Below are 27,866 nucleotides of genomic sequence, written 5' to 3'. Positions count from 1 at the left end.
TTATCTAATCTGAATTTAAAATTAAATTATATAAAAATTATCTTAATATATTCCAATTGACTTGACAAATTCAAAAACAAACTGAATGACTTTTTTAAAAGTTATTTTTAGTTTAATTATATGATAATAAAAGTAGATGCTTGTAAGATTAAGAGCAAATTAAATATCAAACTATTTATTTGAGACTGCAATAAATTTATATAAAACAAATCGGAACAAATTATAAAGATTAATTCAAAACCAATTAAATATAAATAATAAAATTTTAAAAAAAATTGAATATAAATGTAATATTGAATTATAAATTAAAAAAAAATCCTTCGTTGTTAGTATGAACAGTAAAAAAGGGGTATAAAGTAGAATTATAAATGCACATAGACTAATTAATAATATTTGTGGCTCCTAGTATTTCATCAATTTCATATCCAAGACTTGAAGACATTTCATGTAACAACCTGGCTTTCCAAGCCCAAATCAATAGTAAATTTTTTTTTATATATATTTAAAACACATGGTGTCGGTAATTAGGGAACTTGAAGCTTCACATCATCAAACTACAATCCATACAAATCCACATTTCATTTAAAAGTGAATCTTACACAAATACATAATATCAAAGTTGCATGATTTGAAGATCATATTAAAAGAATATATACATAGTCATAAGTTTGCATTCCTATCCCACTAATAGACATCACATTTTTAAACAAAAAGGATCTAGTAAAAGTTATACATTCAGTACATTGATCCATACAAAATACATTGTGATATAGAATGCATCTACATGATTCCTTGCAAAAGTAGGTTCCCGTGTATCGGGTTTCCTAAACATCTCGTTGGTGTGACGTCCCTGCAGTAGTATAAAACATTTAAGAGGATGAAAATACTTAATAATAATAATAATGGTACTAACGGTTTGGCCATTAAATAAAGTATTAACATTTATAATTTATTCATGTAGTTGATATAACAACTAGTAATACAATTAGATGCACAAGTCTTCGAATTGTAACTAGCCGAAGCTAATCATTCTTTTCTCCCAACCATCCACTCGGACGCCATTAGCCGAAGCTAATCATTCTTTGTTCCGGCCATCCGTTCGGATGCCATTAGCCGAAGCTAATCAGTCCATCATCCCGGCCATCCATACGGATGCCATTAGCCGAAGCTAATCATTCTTTGTTTCGGCCATCCGTTCGGATGCCATTAGCCGAAGCTAATCATTCATTTGTCCCGGCCATCCACTCGGATGCCATTAGCCGAAGCTAATCAGTCCATTATCCCGGCCATCCATAAGGATGCCATTAGCAGAAGCTAATCAACCTTTAATCAACATTTAAGCATTCGACAATCTAATATCGATTCTAACAATATGGTAATACTCAAGTTAAATATTTCAATATTCAATGTATGAAAAGGGAAGGTGCAAGTCACCTACCTGAAATAGAAGCTCTATTTGTACTCCCCTGCTGCTGCTGCTGTTGTTGCCCCACGCCTGTGGTCCCTCCTGAAATTCACAGGTTTATCCCATAAGTTCCTCTCACTCACGAATATGTTTTATTATAAACATATCAACAACCAGTAAGTCTTTCTTTCAGTCATCATTTCTATATACATATATTTGAACTATTTCTACATAAAATTCGAACTGTCTCATTTTTGAACTGTTACTGTCTTGAACTGTTACTGTCTTATTTTTGAACTGTTACTGTCTCGAACTGTTACTGTCTCATTTTTGAACTGTTACTGTCTCGAACTGTTACTGTCTTATTTTTTTTTTGAACTGTTACTGTCTCATTTCATTTTTTACTGTTACTGTCTCATTTTTGAACTGTTACTATCTAGACATTTTTGAACTGTCACTGTCTCATTTTTGAATTGTTACTATCTAGACATTTTTGAACTGTCACTGTCTCATTTGGTGACCCATGACGGGAGTTTTATAACTCTAAATTGAGCAAGACCAATTTCATTAATTAGCCAACATTCAAAACTACAATTTCTATAAGGAATATGATCCTAATTCTTTCATCCTCCTACCCGAAATCTCTTGAAAATCAAGAGACGAAACTGTTCAGATTCGTTAGCCTTTCTATTTACACACAACACAAGAAGTTCTTTAATTTAGTAACTCATAATTTTTCCTCAATTTAAGTCTAAGAACTAAAATCTATGATTTAACATTCAGTCATCAATTCAAAATCAACTTGCAAAGACTCATAAAAACAGGTTTAGAATTCCTTACTTTCAGCACACAACATCACAGCAGAACATATTAATTCCAGCACAACAACATCACAGCAGAACACATTAATTTCTGCATAAAATCTTTCAATAAATTCCAGCAGAACACATATACATGCATGCTGGCCCACCCCATAGTTAGAGCCAGCCCTCTATCATGATTTGTTATTTCCATTTTATTTATTTGTTAGATGTTCTAAAATTGGCTTTATTTCACTTTTGTTTGCTTGTTCTCTTATTTAATTTCAACTTCCTTCACAGCTGGCTTGATTCACGTTTCTGTTATAAAAGGGGAAGGAAGGAATGACATGCAGCTGCTGGTTTGGGAAGAAGATGGATCATTCACTCTCCTCTCCTTGTATTTATACTCCCCATCAAAAGAAATGGGTTGTTTGGGGGTTGGTTTAGATGTATCCTTATCCTTGTTTTGGTTTATCTAAAACCGGTTTTTTTTTTCTTTGGTGATTACATTTCAAATTTATATTTACAAGTCCAATAGATCATATTAAAATGCTAGTTTAATTACTTGCTATAAGTGTTAAATAATATATTTATTTTATTATATTTATTAAGGGTAAAATAATATTTTTAGTTTAAAATATATATAATTGTTTTGTATTTAAATTAAAACAAACACTTAAAAATAAACAAATTAACGAGAACTCTAGCTTTTTTCTCTTTTATATTTGTATTTTTTTGTGTTAATTTAGATTACTTTAACAAAAAACTAAATGTAATTCATATGGTATTGTTTTGATCTACCATATACGTATTATAAGTCGGTGCTCTGGCTAGGAAATCAAGAAAATGAATAATATAACTAATGGAATTTATATGATTACATTATACTTTTTAGAGGGATGACTAACTTGGAGTAATCTTGAATAAAAGAAAAATCTCTTGCACGTGTTTCCTGGCTTATAATTTCCAGGCCATTAATAAAAAAATTATATTGGATACAAAATAATAGACTTTTTAACTGATCGAAAATTTTAATTCCACTTGCCCCATCGATGAAGCTTAGATTCTATAGAAATTAATCATTCCCGAGTAATTGCATATTTAACTCTTGGAAGCTTATCCAAGTTCATGCAATTAAGTGGATATGTACCCGGCTAAATTTGTAGTGTTAATAAGGTTTCTAGTTTTTTCTATATAAAAATTGTAGTAGTTTTATGGAAAATTGAGATTTTAATAAATAAAAATTAAATATTTAAATATCTCTTCATAATTTTTTATTTCATAATAAAATTCATTACTTTGTTATGTTGGCTAAGTGTGTGTTTGATATCGTGGTGTAATTTACTTTTTAAAAATACGTTTTAATTAAAAATATATTAAAATAATATTTTTTTGAAATTTTTTTATATTTTATATTAGCACATCAAAATCATATAAAAAAAAATATTAATTTAATAATTTTTAAGTGAAAATGAAATTTTAAAAGTACTATATAGTGTCAAACTCAATAATACAGGGCAATGCAACAAGACTATTATTATTAGGGATGTTTGTGAGTAATTTTGTTTTTAGATTCTTTTCAAAACTGTTTTTAGCTTAAAAAAAATATTGCAATAGTGTTTTTTTATTTTTTTTTTTTTAATAATTTTGATTAACTAATATTAGAAATAAAAAAATCTAAAAAAAATTATTTAAATAAAAAAATATATTACACTTTAATCTAAACACACAGAATCATCGTTATTCGTGACTGGAAGTGTTTAGAAGGGAGAGAAAAAAAGTCATTTCGACATTAGCCATTGTACTCATAAACAATCGTTTTATTACCTTATTAAAAAATCAACATAATAAATATACCAACCATTATTAAGGGCAGGATTTTGGGATAGCCCATAAAACTTTTTGTACTATAGCCCTATTGATGTAATGGACTATCGGCCTGTTTATTTTTATATATTAAATATATTTAAAAAAGAATTAAAAATTTTTATTTATTATTTATTTTAAATTAATATTTTTTAGTGTTTTTAGATCATTTTGATATGTTGATATCAAAAATAATTTTAAAAAAAAAATCATTTTAATACATTTCTAAATAAAAAGAAACTTCAACTACACTTCTAAAAAAATTGTAAAGGGTTAGCTTTATGTTGAGTTCACATCATGTATCTATGTGTTTTATGGCATTGAAAATTTTTGATTTAATTTTGATGTAAAAAATTAATTTAAAATACCATTAATTATATATATATAAAAAAATTGATTTAATGGGACGATACACATCCCATTTAGACCAAAAAGAATCTGTTTAACAAATGCTTCTCCATATCCACTGCATGTATTTAGACCAAAACCCTATGGTCCAACGTCCCCATCGGTTCCATGCCCCCTCCACCTGATTAACGGTCAAAAAATTGAAATAATATGCTCATAGTTCATTCACCTATTAAAATTTAAACAAATTTAAACCAATATACAAAAAGAAAATAATGTATCATGAATTGCATCTGATATTAATCTAAAAGTATCTTATCAAACATAGCACAATTTATTTTTGCATTTAAAAATGTATTTTAATATGTTTTAAAATATATTTAATTTGAAAAAATATTAAATTTATGTGATTTTATAGTTTTGATGGATTGATGTTAAAAATAAAAAAAAATCAAAAAAATTATTTTAATATATTTCAAAATAAAAAATACATTATAATATAATATCTAATACACAAATAAACACGGAAATATATCTTTACCAAATACAAAACACTGCATAATTAAAGAGAAGGGTTCGGTTATTAGGGACAACACTCGGATAAATTTATTAAATGTTTTAAATCACCAAATCACTGTGAGATTTACGATCATAAAATTGTTTAAGAAAAGATTTAATCTTTTTTAACACACAAGTTCACCTAAAAATACCCTTTAACAAAAATGGCAGAGGCAAGCATCGAAATACCGCTCGAAATCTTTTCTTTTTTGGGTAGAAAATAGGTTAATTGAATGCCGTCCACAGATTTATAAGGATTTCATCCATGTTGAAGTCCAAGCTTATAAAGATATATTCACAAATATATATTACTTGGATAATTCAAAATGTATTAATTAATCATTTTTTTTACATATCACAATACAAGATCCCTTTTTTTTTATCATGTTGCTTTTATGTAAAGATATGTAAAAAAAACTGATTAATTAATACATTTTGAATTATCCAAGTAATTTCTATATATATGTGTGTGTGTGTATGTATGTGACATTGATAGCAAATCCATACACAAATGTCTAATTATTATATGGTTGTTATAATAAATTTATTAAAAATGAAGTAGGATGGGAACGTGTATATACACAAGTTTTTTTTTACAATAAATATATTATCACGCTAGTTTATGCATTAATTAATAAAATTAAATTTTTATCATTTATGTTTGCATTTGAAATTGTGTTTAAAAAGACATCAACTTAATATTTTTTTTCAATATTTTCTAATGATTCTGATATAATGATGTAAAAAATAGATAAATAAATAAATTATTTTAATATATTTTTAAGTGAAAAATATTTTTAAAAAGTAATTTGCACCACAACACTAAACACATATTTATTCTCAAACAATTTTAAAGTTGCATTCTTCGTATTTATAAACTATGCTTCCAAAGAATTTTCATAAATTTTTCTGAAAGCTAGTCTTAAATATAAAAATATATACACACACACAAAGAAAAGAAAGAGAAGAAATAAATTTGTAACCAAAAGGGAATTCAAATAAGATCCTAAATATCATTGGGCAGACTTCCCCGGGAGAAGATGGATTTATTCCTTTTAGAGTAACACGTTGGATCTTTACCCCACGTATCAAGGCCCAGAGTGATAAATTACAGCGCATCATTAAAGTATAAAGATAATGTACTTGTCGATTATTTATAGTATCGAAAATACTTTGATGGATAATTAAAATGTTTTTTTTTCCCTACTCTCTAGACGTATCAGATCTTGCTGAGGCATCCTTTCACATTGAGTTAATATATATCTTTTACAAAAAATCAAATTGATAATGCACCCAATATGTAAGAGGTTTTCTTAAAATAAAATAAAATAAATAAATAACTCAGTATATAAGAGTTGATAAACCAAATTAGCCTTTATTTTTATTAAACTGGAATTGTTTTTCTAAAAAAATACTGAAAGAATCTCTACAAGTAAACATATTAATTCTTTTTAGATGATAAGAGCATTAATTGTGATTAAATCTTTTATTAATTTGATACATTGAGATGAATTTAATAAGTTTCTCTCGAGATTCAAGCATAAAATGTTAAGAAAAAAGAATCTCCTTGCTGCCGGGACAATTCTTAAATGTGACAGTTTTTTTCATGGATTGAAGATTTTATGTGCTCTGATCTATAGATAAGATAAACAAGGACACTTACAAGAGATCAAACCCAATCCTATGAGCGCAGCCAACCAGTTCGTTCACCCCATTTGTGATATTAATGCCTTGTTTGTTTCTAGGAATTCATTTTCCCAGAAACCACTTTTCCATATTTGGCAAGCATTTGAAAAATTGATCAAAGAAAACTCAATTCCAGTCAATAGAAAAATTAAAACTTTAGAGGAGGAAAGTATTTTCCTTTCTTTATTTTAAGGAAAACACTTTCCTTTTCTTTACTAACAAAAATTGTTCTGGGTCTCAAAAAACCAAATCCTAAAAACTCTCTCCCAAATAATTTACGCAAATCAACTGCAAGCATCTCATCTTCCAGGTTTTTTTTTTCTCAAATGTCTTTTTATTTATCTTGTTTTCATCCTCTTTATTTTTAATTTGTTGTTATTATTATGGCATACAGGTAATTTGTTGCTATCACAGCGAAGAATTTGTTGAAAGGGCTGTAATTTCTTGGCGTGCTCTGAGGAAAACACAACATCTTTTGTCATTGTTGCTATCACAACGAAGAATTAACAGAGTCACAGCAAACTGAAACCCATGGGAAGGCAACCCATTCAACCATAGCAAACCGAAGGTGCCCTTCAGGCCCGTTTCTTTCCCAATCTCTTCGCCAGGCAACCCATCCATAGAAAACCATAACCCCTGCATTTTTCCCATAAACCAAACACTGCCAACCCATACACAGCAAACCCAAACCCATTTTTCCCAGAAATTGGGTTTACTGTGTTTTTTTTCACAGAAACCAAACAAAACAATTTGTTTGGTTTCTGTGAAAAAAACACAGCAAACCCATGCTCTGTTTCTCCACCCAATGTGATTTTCCTTCTTTGCTGCTGATATGCGTTCCCTGTGTTTTGTGCATTTCCTGTGCTTTGTTGGCGTGATGTGTGTGCGTTGATGATGTTGTGTTGATGATGAAAGGGGGAATTGATTTCGGTCGAAATCTTGACTGTGAAGAGGCTGATTGATGTTGATGAGTGTGTAGTAAAATGGTTTGGGTAGAAAATAGAAATAGGCAGTGGTCTTATTAGTGGCTATAAGATGGATGTTAATTAAATATGCTTTATTGAATGGTAGATGATGTCCAGTATATTGGTTTCGGTAGAAATCACAGTAATTGTTCAATAATTGATATGGGTAGAAATATTAGACAATGAAATATTATCTACGTTGATAATGATGATTATACACAGTTAAAAAAAAATTGATTTCGGTAGAAAACTTGAGTCCTTTAATATTTATCCAAAAAACCCATAAAAATATTTTTGTATGTATTTATCTTTTAAAAAAAATTATACCAAAAAAAAACCCAAATAATAAAAAAAATTCATCATTATACTTTTTCGATTTTTTTTTTTTATTGTAAGTGATTAAATATTTTATATATATTAGATAAACTTGAAAAAAAAATTAATTCATTAATAAATTATTTTCCAGTTCATTTTCCATAACACAACCAAACACTGGAAAGTGTTTTCTAGTTCATTTTTCATAACACTACCAAACATCGGAAAACACTTTCCCGGAATTCACTTTCCTCGGAATTCATTTTTCAAAAGGAAACCACTTTCCTGCAAACAAACAGAGCCTAAGGTTTTTGTCATTTTTTTTAGGTTGACAAATATACCCTAAATATAGTTTTAAAACTCAATTTAGCTTGACAAGTTAATCTGTTGATTCAGGGTTAGAACCAAGTTAAGTTTAAAAAAATAAAAGAAGTAAAAAACTTAGGTGACTTGGTTGACTAAGCAAATCCGATAAAAAATCTGATTACAACTCATTGATTTTTTTTTTAACTAGAACGATATCGTTTTGATTTATAAAAAAAAATTAGAATTTACTCGAATGACCCTATCAAAACCTGTTAACCTTGGTCTTAAACTGAATCGATCAACAAGTCGGGTTTAAAAATTATGTAGCTCCATGCATAGAATTACATAAAAAATACACACACACAGCACACAGGCATCAATATCCACCCTCATTTGTCACGCTTACAATGGCACATCAGCAATTTCTTGGTTCAGAAGTTCTATTTTTATTTTTTTTTTAATTAGCACCGGGTATCTAGGCCGCTGGGCCTGACTAATCCCGGGGGTGCACAGGCCCTCGACAAGGAGTTTCCCGCAAATGCACCACTGTTAAATCATGGGCTTCGCCCAAGTCCGATGGCCCCATGGAATTGATCACCAGGCAAGATTCGAACCTGGGAGCGTGGGAGGAGCACACTCCCCCGTCCCAGACCGCATCCCGCTAGGCCAACCCCATGGGGTTTTCAGAAGTTCTATTGTTCTTCAGTTATTGCTAATAGCTGTATCTTATACCAGCTAGCCTAAGAATTTGTTAGGCATGTTGAATTAAAGAAAGAAAGAAAGAAAGAATTAATTAATGAAGAACATGAAAGAATGAAAATATGAAAAATAGCTAGAAAAACAGAAGAAGAAGAAAGGCTTCATAAGATAATAATAATAAGGGCTCTTGAAAGTTCTAGGAGAGGTAAAGAACTTGAATTAAGATTGTCACAATACAGAATTGACTCGTAGAAATACGAGTTCATATTTAACAGGATTATAATTCATTAAAAACTTAATTTCTACATGAAATTTTTTTTTTATGGTTTATCAAAATCTAAGAAAACTACAAGATGAGATTTCAAATTTTCAACTTGTAATTAATCCATCCATTTTTCTTTTTATATATTAGGTTTATTTCATAATGTGTTCCAAAGCTTTAAAATTAATTAATTATGTCCTTATATATATATATATATATATATATATATATATATATTATTCAATAGGTTCCTTTTCACATTTTCTCACATAAATGACAATGAATCCATGAAGCCCAAATGACTATGAGTTTATAAGACTTCAAAAATAATAATCATAACTGGCCCATAATATATATAAAAAAAATATATATATGTAAAAAACAAGAAGCTCTTGGCCCATAATGCCAAGCTTCTTTTGCTCCTCTTTTACTTTAGAGTTTCCGTACCATTTCTCGATGGATGCCATTTCTCTAGCTAAAATCACCATCACATATCTATTAACAGAGAACCAAATACTTTTGAGATGTATTCAAAGTACTGTTATGAAATCTAGCTTGGCTTGATAAGTCAAGCAGGTAATTCATTGATTTAAGACTTAATTTGTTATAACTTTTAAATTAAATTATGTAGGAATTGAATTAGTCAAAACCTGGTTTAATTTAAATAAAAAAATCAAAATAATATTGTTATAATTTTTTAAAAAAAAACTTGAAACAATATTATTTAATAATAATTTAAGTCAATTCACGTTAATTTGTCCAACTTATGACTTAAATATGTGTTGATTTAATAACTTTGCTAGAAACAACTATTTAACAATTATAAAAACATATTAAAAATCAATTTATAAAAAAATCACATAATCTCCATCAAACTAGAGGTCACTTGACCACATGTACCGTTTAAAGAGGAAGAGAATGTCGAAACAAATCAAATGATAAAGCAGAACAACAGTTTCTACTAACAGAGTTAGTTGGACGTGTTATCTATTGACAACAAAGCGATCAACATACGCATCAATAATTTTCTTTTATTTATTTATTAAAATATCACATTGCCTCTGTAACTGAATTATTATTATAAAAAAATCATTGTGAGAGTACAAATAAGTTCTTGGAGTCAAGTTTTGAGGATTCTGATTTTAATTATATTATGCTTAAAAAGGTGAAATATAAAAAATAGCCCTGAATTATATTAAAGTATTTATTTTATTTTATTTTATTGTTTTTAAAAACAAAGCAATTTAATTTTGCAAAAAAAATACAAAAAGACTGAAATGTCCCTAAACAATTCTAGAATGAGAAATTGACCCTCTAAAAAGACCATTTTAGGCTTTATGTTTTTTTTAATGGAAAACCCATGTACCCAACATTCCAATCCACAGTGATTCACAGCATTTATACTATGGCTTTCCCACATGTGTTAATTGATATTATTTTGCACAATTAATCATTTTAATTGATGTAAAAGAGGATGGTAAATGGGCTGTTGAAAGCAGTTGGCAGTCAGAACATCTGCTCTTTGTATTGGTAGCTCCTCCACAAAAGTCTACGAAGGGCGACCCACCCACCCACCTAAATAGCATGCTTGGAGTTTCTTGCAGGTTGCAATTGTATAAGCCAGAAAAGAATGCAATATCTTACATTCACATGGACTCCAATGAAACATGAGTTACGCAAGAAATCTACAACAACGACAAATTATATCACCAACAATATTGGTTCAATAAACAACAAAATACATTATTTACAATGTCATTATTAAACCTTTGAACGTAGCTTGGATTGTGTTTCAAAATAAATTAGGTTTGGTTTAACTTCATCAGATTAAAATACAATTTTATTTATTTTTTAAAATAACATTGGTTTTAAAAAAAAAAATCTTAAAATAATAATTTTTAGATTGATCTGACTTGAACCGAGTCAACTTATCCAATCTCATCTAATATATAACTAAGATCTTGGATTGAATTATAAGTTTGATTAAGTTTAATAACATTAATAGTCTAGACCATGATGTAATTTTTTTATAAAACAATATTATTTTAATATTTTTTTAAATCTTAAAATAATATATTTTTTTAAGATTAACTCGATCGATTCAAACCCAACCCATTACCAAGGCCTTCAACCGATTCATAGACCGGACGTGGCTTAATAACATATATAAATATTAATAGGATTTTCAAGCCGATTGCAACAAAACAAGATGAATCTCAACGAAAGAAACAAGCCTGACAGGAGCTAGGAATCGCAGGATCCAAGCCATAAGGCTGCTCAGTAAAGATTTCTTTCTAGCTTCATCTTCTGCAACCTACAGACTTCTACAACTTATGAATCATAAGTGCAGGTCAGAATTCATTGAACATGAGGCAAAATTATTGGTATTAGCTCTATCATGCTGTGCTTCTCTTCAAGATGATAGTGTTTTTAAATGGGAGTAATGGCAATCGATAGGAAGTTCAAAACTTTGGTCAGCTGCTTTTAGGGTTTTCAAGGGATCCATTCAAACTTCTCGCATTCACTGTCACTGAAAACTGACTTTCGAGGAAGCTTCTCATGGACAATCTCTAACCTTTTGTCTTTAACCAACACTACTGCATAAAGTAATCTTCCACTAAGGACAAACTTGAGCTGATTCCTGAAGACAAAAGCCGACGACCAACAGTCATATCTACATCATCTCTTTTGCTGAGGCAAGGTAATGAAACGTAATTAAGAAGCTATAGACCTGGTAAAGTAAACACAACCGCACAACTGACCTAGAAGGCAAGGAAAGAAATACAAAATACATATGCAAAGCATGTGAGCCTACCATTCGAGACCACAATAGAAGGCAGATGCAAAACTCGGCTACTCGCCACAATCTGATACGCTATTCCAGTGACAGTAGTACTCTTAACTCCAACCAGCTAAATCATATGCATAACAATTAAGAACTAAGAAAGAACAGCATAAATTTTATATGAACAGACTTCACTGTTGTTGCAACTTCTCGACAGAGTTTGACCAGCAGCAGTGTGATTACATGTGTTATGATGATGTCCAAATTACAAGTCGCAAGAAGGAAGATACTGTTGTAGAAAGAAATCACGACAGTTTGAAGGAATGAAGAGGACATTTCAACAGGCCAAGCAGGTTTGCAAATCATATGATAGATGAACCAAGTGATGGTATGAAACATAATAGCATTATAAAAATTACAGAAGTACAAAACTCCCAATTAAAGTGAAAAGGGGATTGGCAAAAAGATTACCAAAATGATAAACCAAAAAATTCAAATGAAACTGGAGATCTTACTAGGCCTCATTTCCTATATAATTTATCTGGAAAGTCATCAAAAGAAGAGACCCGCTGCAAAAGCCAACGATTGCCTTCACTTACATTCCACACCTGCTTCGGCAGCACGACGAGGCTTGTTTTTCCGCCTACTTCTGTTATGCCGAAAACCATTAGACTTGGTTGAGTCATCAGTGCTTGATCTGGTTCCGACACCATTTTCTTCCTTTACAGAATCAGGTTTCTCCTTTGCCTGTGAATATCGCTTCCTCTTCTTTCCATTTTCGGCTGCCGTTGGACTTTTTGTCTCTTTGCTTGTGATGCCAGTTTTTCCATTCTCTACCTCTTCATCTTCAATTTTTTCAACTTCTTCCTCATCAATGTCATCTTTCAGTGGTTTTTGTGGCCGTCCCCTTCTCTTCTGCGCTGGAATTTTCTCTTCCTCACCACTTCCAGTATCATCATGATTGCTCACAGTCAACTTCTTTCCCTTACCTCTGCCTCTACCCATAATTCTAAAACTCCGTAAAAGAAAAACTCATACAGATGAAGAATCTTTCTGCAAACAAAAGAAACAAAAGTTAAGCTTTTCATCACAAAAATTCAAAGGCAAGCAGCACAACCCACGATTTCACAAGAATGAACCATCTGAGCAGAGTTCACATATCGTGCTAACCAGAAGCATAAATTACAAAGCTTAAAAAGATTTCTATTCTCAGACAGTGGTGCTTGATAAATGAATAATTTTAAGACGAACTAGCCCACCTTCACAGTTGTGTCACTAAAAGAAAACATCGAGTCTATATCCAGAGATGTTTCTAAAGATGACTTCACACTACCTTCCAAATACTTCAAGTAATAAATGCATGACATCATTTTTAAGATTCCAAATGCTTAAATGGTTTCACTTATCTTAATGCATAGGCTACTATGATAGCTGCCTTTCCATCAATGACCTGTTATACAAAATGGATCACTCAAAGAGCCCAAATGCCATTTTCTCAGCTCAGAACCCCCAAACAAGAACAGAACTACAGATATGAAGCTGAAAATTCATTTCATGATAAAAACATATACTTTACCCCGAGCAACACAATTACAAATCAGTTTTTCTTCCTATCAAATGTCTGTTCAATAGCTGAAACAATCAAATTCTTAAAGATACTCTAAAGAATCAATTGAGTAACTAACAGCCTAGTTTTTTCATGCCCATTAATAATAAATCATATGACTCTCTCTTTTTTCCTATATTTCCACAGCAGCTAAATGCAGCATCAGGAAACATCCATCTCTAAATCCAAATCAGAAATATGCAAAAGCAAATAAAACTTGAGGTATTTAAGACAAAAAGATTGAAACAGATACCGCATAGCTTGCAATAGCTAGAAACGCAATAACATAAACAACAGTGAAAGTGAAATCAAGAAAAAAAGACACATCTATGTAGTATTAACTCAAAATTAAGGGTCACTAATTTGATACCTTGAAAAGTGATCAATCAAAGAATCCAAACACAGTAATTCACAATACTTTCAAAAAACCACATAAATCTCCTTAAACCATTTCAAAGTAAGATCCATCAGAAGCATAAAAATCTAAACTTTCACAATATATAGACATAGTAGAGCTGAACTAATCATCAAAAACAATCTCTAAGTAGCCCCCCAAAGCCCACAAACATCAAAAACTAAAAAACCAATACCGGAAAGCAAGCATGTCCAAGAAAACAAAAGAGCTAAACGAAACTAACCTGATATTGAACAAACCTTATTTGCACCTTTTTCAAGAAACCCATCACTTCGAATCTGTTAAAGAAAGCAAAGGCGCACAAAAAAGACCAAAACCCAGATGGGTTTTTCTCTTATAGAGACAAAAGCAAAAAATTTAACACTAAACTATGATCTAAAGAAGAAATACTTGATACCCAGATCAAGAAACATTGAGATTCCAAGATTTGCAAAACAAAAGTACAACTATAAGTGCTGTGTCTCAAAAACAAACGTGGCCCAAATGGAAGACAGGGAGAAGGGGAGATAGAGAAGAGTTGATAGATATTTGTTGATTGGTTCCTTAGTCTGTGTGTGATAATCTGTGTATAGGGAGGTGAGTGTAAGAAAATTGAATGGCAAAGGGTATTGTGGTAAAGGTGGATCAAATGCTGCTATGTTAGTGGCATACTTTCGTGTACTTTTTTACTATACTATGAAACTTCTGTCTGTCGTTTTTAGTAGTTCAAACTTTGAAAACATGAAGCTTTTGTCCATGTTACCCATCTCTTTGCATGTGTTTGTTTCCAAAGAAATCTAAACATTTTACATTTCAAATTCTTTTGATTCTCCGTCCTTTTTTTACATTTTAAAAAATTAGTGTATGGATACTGAACAAATACAGTAAAAGCAAATAATGTATTCGTACACTTTCTGTTTTTAAATACAAGATTCTGATATCCATGACGGAAACAGAGAAGAGACTACATTGCAGGAAAGTGAATTCCTGGAATTCACTTTCCTGCTTTTCCAGTGTTTGCAAAAAATGAATTCAGTCAATGGAAAATAAATCAGTGTTGCCAAAGGAAAGTGTTTATTAAACAAAGAAAACACTTTCCGACAGTGGCCAGTGCTGAATTAATTGTTCATGTTAATTGCACTGTTCAATGAATAGTGCAATTAACATGAACAGTGTATTGCGTACACTGTTTGCTGAAAAATAGTTGCAGTTCTCTTGCACTGTTCACTTGCCTGTAGGATTCTTTTTTTTTTTTTTTTAAGTGTGCTATTTTTTTTAACATTAAAAATACTTTAATATTTTATCTTTTATTACATGCTAAAAATATTATTAAAACTATAGTTTTTGTCGGATATATTTCGTACTTAATGTTATAAATAGTTTCATGGAATAGTAAAAAAACATTTCACAAGCGAGAGCGGAAAATACTTTTTCACTTTCCAGGAATTCACAATTCACTTTCCAAAAGGAATTCACTTTCCTGCAAACAAACGTACATGATCTTTTGTATTTCGTGTTTTAAAAATGTAACCTAAAAAGAATTTCATATTGTTAGGAGAAGATTTATTTAGCATTAATATCTTAATGTACATGTATATGATAATTTTTGTGACTGTGATTTAAAAAATAATCTTAAAAAATTACAAATTATAGTTTTTATTTAACCAATACTTTGAAAGAGTTTTCAGTGGTACCATGCAAAATTATAATGTATGTTAATTAACCAAATACTTTAAAAATTACAATTAGAACAAAGCACAAATGGCACTGTAAAAACAAATAGGACTTTAAGTCTCTGATTTTTTTAGTAAATGATATATTTATAATTTTTATTGGTCTTATTACTTACAAAGATATTTTAAATTTTGATATTAATATAAAATAAAATAAAATGTTTTTCAATTATTATAGAAATTCGACTAATATCATTGTCACCCGTGGTATAAAATAAAACATGGAATTTTTAGAAATAATTCAAACAATATCGATTTAAGTGTTTTTTTTTAAATTTTAACATGGATTTATCAAGGTAAACGGCTTTACTTGTGATTATATTTTATATTGACTTTCATATCATATGCTATAATTATGATTATCACTATTATAGCCTGACCAAGAAAGAAAAAAGAATCGAGAAATAAAATTAAAGGTAAGAATGAGATATAATGATGTTTATAAAATGTATAAAACTTTTTTTTAATATTTGCTTAAAGATGAAGTCAAAATTATTAAAGCCTTTTTGATAGATTAAGAAACCAAGATGATTGTTATCCCTTACAAACTATCTCTCATTCTCCCCATCAATGCAACTTCAAGTAATTTAATTCTATAAGCAATATTCAGTGAGCAAATGTTTTAAGGGATTATTTATTGGTCAATATTGTTCTGGTGAGATAACAATAATATATCAAATTAATTATGCGATGCTATGTTTTCAAGGGGATTAAAATATAAATTTTTTTAAAAAAAACCTATTTATTTTTGTGTTTAAAAAACATTTTAAGAAAAATTAATTTTTTTTATTTTAAATTAAATTTTTTTATATTTTTAGATCATTTTAATATATATATTTTTTAAAAAAAATAACACTTTTTTTAAAATAATATTACTGCAATCTAAAAAATCCCCGACAAGTCTTGGGTTTAAACTATAGGAGGATGAGGTGAAATTTCGTGAAAGGGGAAAGAGATGTATCTCTTAAAAAGTTGTGTATTTTGATTTTAAATAAGATTAACGTTAAAGTCATCTCCGAATCAAGCTGATATATATTCCTGTTTTTTTACACGTATGGCAACCTCAAGATTAAAATGGAAGAAAATTAAAGAAATGAGTAAATCTTTTTAACCAAATTTTATCCATCTCGAATGCAGGCAACCAACATGAAAACACCATATTAATGTATGGTGACTGCAAGTTACCACAAGAACCTTAAGAACTAAAATCATCAATCCCAAGGGAAGATTAATTTGTCAAAATTGAGGAATCCAAAACCACAGAACGTAATTAGAGCCACAAATTTTAGTCGTGTTTAGCAGACAAAGTCTGAACCTAGCTAGCTTGACATTTCATGTAATGGATGACAACCGAATTGATGAAGAAAGTCATAAATCTTGACAACCTTTTCACATTACGTAGCAGGGGGGCATGCACTCCCTATCTCATACTAATTTCATTATGGATTCTTACTCAAGCTTGACTTTCTTTTAGGCACTAAAAAATGATTACTTATCTTGTAAAACATGCCTGCGATCTCTAAATTCAATTCAATTTTGAAGTTTTAATAAGATTTCACGTTTAAGATTATATCAAGTGTCGGTGATTGAATTTTAAATCTCTAAAACTTGTATAAAAATAAATAAGATTTCATCTATCCATTTGTTTTTTCAGAGAGTTCTTAAAAAATAAGATGAGAATAATATATAAAAAAAAATGAATTCAATTCTATCTATTTTAAATATGTGAATTGAACTTATTTATAAATTGAACGCTATAGTTAAATTTAATTACAACAAGGAATTGATTTCAAATAAATTGTATAGAATCAAGGATGACAAGTTATTTAAGAAAACTCAGTGTGGAGAAAATGAGAAAAATATGTCTTGGGTAGATCAGTGAGGACCAAATGCAATAACTCGAAACACTACATTGAAAGTAATAAAAATTTGGAATTGCGTTAACAAAAAGCAAGAATCCACATTTTCCTTCAACCAAAAAAGGAAAATGAAAAATATACTTTGGTTATTTGTCTACACAACATCAAGTCATCATAAATATTGAAATTTCATCAATAAAATGTCATTTTTTCTTCTATAGTAAGGACAATAAATTTTGGGAACATTTTATGCTTGTGGACCTCACTACAAGAAATAATGCACATACTATAAAATGGTCCAAGGAAAACCACTAATATATGGACCCCTACTGCCTTAGAGGACATTGATAAAACATGATCTCAAAGTCTAAATTTGACTACACAAGCTGTGTTTTGTCAAATAATCCTTTTTTTTAAAAAAAAAAAAAAATTGATTCATATAAATCATGGGTATGATTGCAAGATGAATGCCAATATGATGCTACAGCTTTTTCATATATGATATATTGTATAGTATTTTTACTAAAACATCATAACATTAATTGTTGGAGTGATAGGTTAGGGATTGTTAATCCGGATTAATATAAGATATGTTATTAAAAAAAATCTAAAATAACATGATTTTGATTTTTTTTAAAATAAAATTAAATTAAGTTTTGAACGGATTGATTACTTTACCCACTTGATCATCTAAATTTAACCAAGTCAACTCTCATTTATATTTTTAATAAAACTTGAATAAAATCTGATTGTTTAATTTAAAAAAGTTTATTCCCTTCTAGGTTTTTTTTTTTATATATATTTTAATAACATTAGTTAGAACTATACAAGATGCTTGTACCATTTTTCAGTCCATATTTCTCTTTCAATTTCTTCTTTTTCCCCGTGTCTTTTGTCTAACAATTCGTTACCAACAAATCGTGTTAAATTTCTTGAACCCTACCTGACCATGACTTCACACAAATAACAACCATATTTTTTCCTTTTCTACTTTATAGCATATTCGGTGAAAAGTGGCATGCTTTACAAAGTGACACAAATATTTTGTTCGATTGATTTAACAATATAATTATTGAGGGATTTAGAAATAGTATATGAATATGTGCCTCATAAAAAAAAAAAAAAATATTAAACCTAGTCCAATACATAACTTGAATAGGATAGATAAATTATATCAAATAATATTATTTTAAAAAAAAAATTCTATTCGAGTTGAAAGGTAAGAGCAGCTCGACGTCGTGAATCATGGCTGTAAAAATAAGGGGAAAAAAAGAAAAAGATTGATCGATATTAAATGGATGGTCGCTGGTCAATCTGTCATTGATTAAACACTCTGGTTTATGTACCAAATACAACCAGAGTTAATTGCTCAATGAGTGTTTGGAATTGAATTTTAATTTTTTTTATTAAAATTTAAATTTTTTAATTTTAAATGTTTTTGATAGTTTTAATATCTTAATATTAAAAATAAATTTTAAAAATAAAAAAATATTATTTTAATATATTTCAAAACAAAAAATATTTTGAAGAATAACCTTTATTCCCTTAATCTATTTTCAATTCTAGTTCTATAACCCAACCGACCTGCAGCCTTGGCTTTAAGCTTGAGTTAGACCCCTAACCAGGTATTATAACTATGGATTTTATTATTAGCGAGTATTTGGTATTGAAATGTATTATGATATTTATTTAAAAATACATTAAAATAATTTATTTTTTATATTAATATATCAAAATCATTAAAAATATTAAAAAAAATTAATTAAGTTAATTTGATATTTTTTCAAGTAAAAATAAAAGCCCAAAACACTCTCCAGTATTATTTGCACGACCAGCTTTTGCTTATCAAGACTAATTCTACCTCTGTAGTCTAGTAAAAATTACCAGGTATTTTTGGCTGGTAAAAACTGAACTACATGAAAGATTACAATAAAACATTCAAGGCCTTCCTGATCAGATGTTCAAAGGAAAGATTACAAACTGCAAGGCATATGAAATTTCAAGTAATTAAAGAATCATGAGAAATACAAAACCCTAAAAAAAAAAGCTTTGGTTAGTAGTTATGGCTCAGTAGTTTCTAGAAAGATTTGTTACTTACAAAGGCTACATTTGGATGTTCAGAAACACTGACCCTATTTGGTAACTTCCACCAAACATTATGAATCAATGCCAGTATATATCCCAACTCCATCTCTGTGTACTTCTTTAGAGTCTTCATCAGCTCCCTCTGCTCCTCTAACCTGCTCCGCACACGAGGAACATGTATCAGAACTACACAAGGTTCAGGCGCAAAGTCTCAGAAACTGTTAGATGAATGTGAGATCAACAATGTGTTTTCCTTTTTTAGATAAGCTGCTCTTTAGTCAACTACATGTATTGAAATTAGAGTTTGTTCAGTTTCTTGATATTCAGTTGAATCTGTACTTTAAATTCAAGTGATTGACCAAAAAAACTGGAACTCAGAAGTTACCACCATCTGTATTAAGCTGAAATGCTGAATTCGAAAAATTTTCGTGTGTGTGATCAAGTTACTGGCCACAAACAACATGAATTTATAAGAAGATACTTCAGAAAGTCTAGCTTTACACTTGAGTTGAATGCTACTTTGAAAGCTGTCTGTGAAAAGGGTTACCAGGTACAATGATTAAGAAACTTAATCCTAACGCGATAGAGTTGTATTCGATGACTATTATATACTATATAACATTGGAGAAAATACCTGCTTTAATGCTCACTTCTTTGTTTTCTTTCTCTATTTCAACTCCAACAAACTCATCCTTCTCCTCAACCTGACTACAGGCAGGCTCCTTCTGCGCTTTCCGTTCTTTCACGATCTTCTTCATGTTATTGCGAACCTCTTTCCTTTCTCCACTGGTAGCATAAATAGCTGACAGCATCGCAAATGATCCAGGTTTTTTCAAGTCCCCTCTTGTAACATCATCTATCATCTTTTCAGCCAAATCTCTTCTTCCATGGATCATGCATCCATTGAAGAAAGCTCCAACAATTGATTTTGTGACTTCTATTGGCATTTCCTTCACTAATTCATAGGCATCTACCAGCCTCCCGGAACGAGACAACATATCAACAACACAAGCATAATGCTCTTTCTTGCGATCAACCTTGTACCTCTCTTTCACGGACCAAAAAATTTCCAACCCTTTCTCAACATAACCACTGTGGCTACAAGCAGAAAGAACACAAAGCAAAGTCACATCATTTGCCTGAATTCCTTCTCCATACATTCTCTCAAACAACTGTATTGACGTGTTCACCATGCCATGCTTGCCGTAGCATCCAATCATAGCATTCCATGATGCAACATTTTTGTTATGTATCTTCTCAAATACAGTTCTAGCTTCTTTGAAACTGCCACACTCTGAGTACATGTCAATAAGAGCACTGGCAATAAATGCATTCCTAATATCAAACTCCAATCTATATACCAGTCCATGAATCGCTCTACCTCTTTGTATTGAACTAGTCAGCCCACATGCTGGTAGCAATCCTGCAACGGTCACAAGATTAGGCTTAACCCCTAAAACCAACATGTCCTGAAACAACTTAAAAGCATCACCAGCTCTCTCCCCCTGAACAAAACCTGCAATCATTGCATTCCAAGTAACCAAATCAGGAACCAACCCTTCTCTAGTCATCTTCGACAAAAGTGAAAATGCTCCATCACTGTCTCCTCTCCTAGCATAACCGGAAATCAAAGCATTCCACGTGAAATCATTCGGTTCCAATCCCTCCAGCTTCATTCTCTCAAACAAAACAAGAGCTTCCTCAATCTTCCCTACATTACAATAACCAGAAATCATCGAAGTCCAAGAAACAATATCTCTCCTCGCCATTCTATCAAACACTGTACGTGCATAACCAATGCACCCACATTTACTATACATATCCACCAAAGCATTAGCCACACAAGCATCACTTTCGAAACCCAATTGTTTGACCATACAATGAACCTCCTTTCCTTTATTCAAATCCAATAAACCAACAAAAGCTTTCAAAACAATAGAGAAAGTATACTTATTGTAAATAAAAACTGAATCTTTCATTGAACAAAAGTACCCTATAGCCTCTTTGTAATACCCTTCAAATGCAGAGGCTAAAACCATCCAATTCAATGCAAAAACATTTGGGTTTCGGATCCTCTTAAAGACTAAAGTTGCAGACTTTACGTCTCCACAACTTGCATACATGCCAACAAGCTTTGAATTCAGTGACAATATTCTCAAATCAGTCCCTCTAGTAACTAACCAAGCATGAACTTGCTTCCCGCCTCTTAAAGCTTTAAACTTTAAGCACCTTTTTAGCAAACCAGCAATAGGGTCTAATGAAGTGTTGCTTCTTGACACCAAAAATGGGGTTTGCATTATCATGTATAATCTTTGATTAATCCCCATTTTAAGACCAAACCCATGAATCTATTTAGCAAGTGAAAACATAGTATGATCAACATAAGACAGAGGGCAATGTATACACTAATTTAAACTACAACTTGTGTCTTAAAGAGGCACACCGTTGACGAAGTGCTTTCATGAAAGCAATAGCTAAGTTCTTTGATGGTGAGGGGTTAGTTGATTGGTAGTGGTCAGGATTTGGAAAATCGTACTGTGGGTAAACTTTATTTTTACCTTTATAGTTTTACCAATGTTTCAATTCTATCTCTATAAGTTAAAATGTCACAATCCTACCCCTGTATTTTTTTTTTTTTGAAAAAAGTTTAGAATTTTCCATTTATTGTTGATTAATTACTAATAAAAGCTAGCGTTTATTCATATTGATTTTAAATTTTATTAGTTTTATTTAATAATTTCCTTTTAAAAGCCATATATAAACACACTTAACATTTTTTCAAAAACATAATTCAAAAGGTAGGCTGTATGATGGAAAGGGTAACGATTGAATCTTTTATAAAAAGAAGGCTGAAATTGGGAATTTCTAAGGTAAGGGGTATAATTGGAATATCAACGCATCCTAAGGGACAGCACAGCAGTAAAGCTTACCCTATTGCTATCTACTATAGGGACATTGGTACCCGAAATCAGCCCTCGATTCTGGATGATATAGACCGGTTTGGATTATATATATATATATATATATATATATATATATATATATTAACTTTTTTTTAAAAAAAAAAAACAACTCTAAATTCATTAAATTTTCTGGTTATGGGCCAAATACAACAATTGGTGTTAATTGCTCAAGCTTAATCAAAACTTGGTCCTTACAGGCTTAGGTACATCTCCAATCCAGTTCTGTGCCCCAACACAAGCAAGTGTCAAAGCACTTGGGTTCTTGAAGCTATAGTTATGAACTTATGAGAACCAAAGCTTGAATTTGCAGATTGGTTAGATCAATCAAGTTTATTTTTTTTAATTAAAATAATATTATTTTAATTTTTTTTTGAAAAAAAACCACATTATTTTAGTTAAAAAAATTAAAAGATACTTTGATTTTATGTATTATTGTGGAATATTTATTAATGAATTTGTGTATTCTTGATAATTTTCTTTCTTTGGTGTTTTTTAAGATTAAAATATGAATAATAATATAGATAAAACCTTAAAAATTATTATTATTATTTGTATAAATAGATGATACTTTGATTTTATGCATCATTGTGGAATATTGGGACTTTTGTATTGGATTATAAATGAATGTGTGTTATTCTTGAGATTTTTCTTAATTTCTATGGTGTTTTTTAAGACTCAAATATGAATAATAATATAAATAAAAAAAATCTATACATTGCCTTAAAAATTATTATTATTATTTGAGATCGTGTTAGTCATGTAATGATTTATTAAACACTTATTTTTATAAATAAATCTAATTTTACTTATTATATGTTTATTAAAAATAAAATTTGAATTAGAGTTTTTGATGATTTTTTTTAACATAATTATATGTTTTTTCTTGAATTATTTCCGTATGCATCACCTTAACAACTCCTAACATTATTTTAGATCTTCTCGAATGCACCAAATTACTACCATCACAAACCTCTCCACCCTTTTCCTCTCCGGCCTTTTCATGTCTTCCATTGCCTCTTCATCTTGTTCTACTAAAAGGTGACATTTCCTTCTTTTAAGCAATCACATGCCTAGTCTGCAAGCACTGTCTGATCTTCTTCCATTACATCAAGCTCAAAGTTCTTTCTACAGCAAACTAGTTCTAGCAGTAGAATGCCAAAGCTGTAAATATCTACTATGGTTGTTACAGGCAGGTTTTTGAACCATCCAGGTGCTACATAACCTTTGGTTCCTCTGATTGCTTTAGCTGTTTTTGTGTGGTCTGTCTTCAACAGCCTGGCTAGTCCAAAATAAAAAATTCTTGCCTTTAGTAAGACCCAAACCCAAACCCAATCTAAGTTAATCTAGGTATATAAGAAAAAGTTGCAAGAGAATTACTGTTCTCTCTTCTAAGTCTTGTGGCTGCCGTAACCCTCTCTTCATCAAACTAAGGATTTCGTTTTTGATATCAAGTTTTGGGTTTAAAAAAAGTGGAAGTAGCAAGTAAGTGATTCCCTCTTATGTTACTTTTAATTATGATTTGTTTATGGAAGGAAAGAGAGAGAGAGAGAGAGAGAGAAAGAGAGAGAGAGAAATTAGGGTTTATAAGGCTTAGAAGTTTGTATTGTTAAGATTGATTTATGATTATTAAGGGTTTAATGTTAGGTGATTAATTAATTAGTATGTTGTTGAAAATAAGGATTTATGAGTTGATTTGTTTAAATTAATTTTTTATGGGTTAAGAAATTCAATTTTACCTTGCTGTAAAATCTGGACAGAATTGTCTTGAGGTTGAAGATGACTAAATTTTGTTTTGGTCCTTGATTTATGAGAATTACAGTTTAGTCCCTAAACTTTGGGAAAATTATAATTTGACCCCTAAATGTATTTTGAGATTCTGAACAGTGTTATTATGAGATTAAGGATGATGAATCTCAGTTTGATAGTTGATTTAGAATATTTTCAGTTTGGTCACTCAATTTTGGGAATTTACATTTTAGTCCCTGAACTTTATGAAAATTTCAATTCGGTCCCTGGTACATTCTAGACATAATTTAGGATGGTTTATGAGTGAAAATTCAGTATGGTTATGTATTTCCAGACTGGTCCTCCAAATTTGATAAAATTACGTTTTGATCCCTGTTTTGGAAAATTGTCATTTTAGTCCATGAACTTAGGAGACTAAACCTGGTTTTATTTTATGCATTGGGATCTTTTGTTTGAGTTGTTTTTGAGTATATTTCATATATTGTTGTAGGTTCTCCTAACAATCCTCAATAGGATTTTCGGGTCTTTCACCTGACATTCCTTTTAGTTCTATATTTTCCGAGTGAGTGGGATAATCATTAATATGCATATATTATAAATAAATATGTATGTTGATTATACGATGAGTACAACTAATTAATTTCTTGAATATCTATATATGTTGCTTTATTTTCCGAGTACACATTTATTCTTAAATTTGCACTCGCAATCTATTGAACTAAATTATATTCGATATGATATATATTTCTTTGATGATTATATGAGTACTTATTATGTCTTGATATAGGACTTGTTAATAACTCCATGCTAACGGAGAGTAGTTAGCCTATGTGCAAATAATATTCTGTATACCTAGCTAGTGAGAGAGGCATCAGCCTGTGGCGACTGATCATCCCACAGTGGTCACTTTCGGGTGTCATTTGGTCACCTTTGGGTGTCATTTGGTCACCTTTGGGTTGCATCTGATCTCTGACATGTATTCCACTACATTATGATAATATGTTTAATATGTATATGTATATCAAGATAAATCATCTTGCAAACTATTAATATCTAAAATCTATATAAAATATTATTCCCTCACTGAGTTGATTGAACTCACCCCTTATTCTTAACATTATTTCAGATTCTTAGTTTTTGATAGCAGTTGGACTTTGTTAGGTGTTTCCGCTTCTTCAATTTTGGTAGGTGTGCCTTGCTTGTTTTGCGAAGCTTTCCTTTTAATTTTGATTCGATGTCTTAAACGCTTCACTAGTACCTTGTTTTAATTAAGTTTGGATTTTGACAATGTAATGAGTATTATGGATTATTGTTGTTGTTTTAATTACTAATAAGGAGTTTTAAACTATCTTTTGGTTTTATCAGTTTTGAATAATATAAAATTTTTGAAGATTATAAAATGTTGCGTATTTTTGAATAAATTGTTCTTTTGATATGTCTGTTCTGAGGCTTAGCATAGGTGAGGTATTCTTTCGACACCACTCTTACGTTGCCGGTCATGGAGCTGAGATTCAGGTCATAACATTTAGAGTTTTGTCGAGGAGGATATTTTGAGGCTTGATATCACAACGGATTATCTGGGAGCTGCATTCCTCATGGTGGTAAAGGAGCCCTCTGGCTACGCCGAAAGCAATTTGCATTATTTGGTATCAGTTGGACCTCGAGTCTCCAAATTTACAGAAAGTTTGCCAAGGAGCCATTGCTCATGTATTCGTAGACTAGAAGGAGATGTTACAGAATCCAATAAGTTGGACCGAGTTCTTGTGATTTGTTCTGCCAGTAACTCTCACTTCTGTTTTGAATTCCTGTTCGCCTTCTCTGGCTATCTTTCCTAACTTCTTTACTGCAATGAGGGGTGTATCTTCATTGGCTAGAACCCCTTTGTACACAGTTCCAAAAGCACCACCTCCCAGTTCTTCCTTGAAGCCTCCTGTCCTGCAGCTGTTTCGTGTTCGTTGCAAGTAAACAATTACCGGATTCATGTCTAGCATGGCATTGTGTAGATGAATTATTATTTTTTGTTTTTATTTGTTCAATCCAGAAAAGATAACATAGATTCCTAGCAGTGAGAGAACATTCAGAGAAATGGAGCTACCTAAAAGCACTGAGCCTGTTATGATCGAAGTTGATCGATCATTCGTCTTTAAGATTGAACCAGCAGTAGTCGAGGTTCCTTTCTTTACTTTTATCTTTGATCATCTCCTAATCTGCAATAACTCCTGTAACCACAACCTCCACTGCCTGCGTCTCCCCGTCCCTTAACACTCAAGGCAGTTATTTGATGGTATGACAGACAAATTATTGCAGTCCATAGCCCAGTTTCTGCTACCAGAAGCATTCTTTGGGTAGAGATAGTGCCTAAAAACTCCACCATAGTCTAGGGTTGCCCTCTGGTAGAAATCTTGCATTGATGCTGAATCAGAGAATACAGAATTAAGTATGGTACCATTTCTTGATATAAGATACATATAGACAGACTGTTTAAAGATCACTTGATAACCAAAGCCTACAGAACCTTGGGTGGATCAATAAGGAGAATAATTGGTAGTTGATGGATAATTTGTGGTGTATAGGAGGAGATTCCCATCAGGTTGTAGAACAAACATGAATCTTCTATCTGAATAGTTCTTTTCCAGGCAGGGAGCAATTAGCTGACCACCGTTATTCAGATTCTGTGTGGACAACATTGTATCTGTCGGTTGATCAAAACTCTGCCACAAATTGACACCAGCTGGGCTTGCTAGCACAAAGTTTCCTGCGTCAAGCATAGCTACATAGGCAGCTCCACATCCACCAGAATTGGTGCTCCTCTATATTTGTCTGTCTGACTGGTCATTTAGGACCAACTGACCATCCGTAGTAGGTTGTACTCTTGATCCCCTCTGAACTAGATTATTTCTGTTAGCTGATCAGACTATGGTTCTTTCAGGTATTTTGTTGAACCATATAGCTAGCAAGAAGCCAGCACCACCAACTTGTTGGAATCCAAAAGCAAAATGCCCAGACGGCGAAGACCAAGAAGAGCTATTATTAACAGCAGTGAGAGACGAGCCCAGATATATGTTTTTGTAAGTCTGACCATCCGTGGGAAATGGCAGCAGCAGAAGAAGAAAAAAAGGAAAAACTGTTAAAGATATGGCACCAAAACTGAAATTATGTTAGTCAGCCATAGGTATCTTTTATTAATATCTTTATCTGTTAATAACATTATTATCTTTATATTATTTAGTTTGTTTTTACTTTTTTAGATTTAAAACTTATTCAGAATAAGTATAGCTGGTTGCATAACTCCTTAAATGAAGGAGATTATGGTAGTGGAAAATTCCAACTAGCATTGAATCTTCTGCAGGCTCGGCTAATCAAATTCTAAAATACCACCCTTAAAAACTCTATCAGGTTAACTAGATTTGGCCAGCTCAATATCTTATCCAATTCAACTAGATTCTCTACCAGAGTTAGGCTTCAAGTGTTGGATTTCCTGGATC

General features: G+C 31.0%; 2 protein-coding genes and 1 long non-coding RNA gene across 4 annotated transcripts; 1 reads left to right on the top strand and 2 right to left on the bottom strand.

Annotated features, from left to right (window-relative positions):
* Positions 1-12,381: 12,381 nt before the first annotated feature.
* Positions 12,382-14,644, bottom strand: LOC118049780 (uncharacterized). The gene is made up of 2 exons (XM_035059892.2): positions 14,240-14,644; positions 12,382-13,048 (listed from the first exon to the last, which is right to left on the bottom strand). Exon 2 carries the CDS (start codon positions 12,998-13,000, stop codon positions 12,587-12,589), a length of 414 nt encoding a protein of 137 aa, XP_034915783.1. The 5' UTR covers positions 13,001-13,048; positions 14,240-14,644; the 3' UTR covers positions 12,382-12,586.
* Positions 14,645-19,406: 4,762 nt separating this feature from the next.
* On the bottom strand, positions 19,407-22,185 carry LOC118049787 (pentatricopeptide repeat-containing protein At5g59600). Of its 2 annotated transcripts, none has more exons than XM_073410885.1 (2): positions 20,307-22,185; positions 19,407-19,858 (listed from the first exon to the last, which is right to left on the bottom strand). In XM_073410885.1, exons 1-2 carry the CDS (start codon positions 21,997-21,999, stop codon positions 19,665-19,667), a joined length of 1,887 nt encoding a protein of 628 aa, XP_073266986.1. In that variant the 5' UTR covers positions 22,000-22,185; the 3' UTR covers positions 19,407-19,664. The 2 variants fall into 2 exon arrangements, with proteins under 2 accessions (XP_073266986.1, XP_034915790.1); XM_035059899.2 differs by having other exon boundaries at positions 19,625-19,827.
* A 1,494-nt stretch (positions 22,186-23,679) lies between these two features.
* Positions 23,680-27,620, top strand: LOC118049788 (uncharacterized). The gene is made up of 2 exons (XR_004687759.2): positions 23,680-24,117; positions 25,897-27,620. It is a non-coding gene; the product is annotated as an uncharacterized lncRNA (long non-coding RNA).
* The last annotated feature ends 246 nt before the right edge of the window (positions 27,621-27,866 follow it).

The sequence above is a fragment of the Populus alba genome, chromosome 1 (assembly GCF_005239225.2).
Source record: "Populus alba chromosome 1, ASM523922v2, whole genome shotgun sequence".
Classification (NCBI taxonomy): Eukaryota; Viridiplantae; Streptophyta; class Magnoliopsida; order Malpighiales; family Salicaceae; genus Populus; species Populus alba.
Note: the sequence above shows the minus strand (reverse complement) of the source record. Positions and strands in the feature narration are given on the sequence as shown.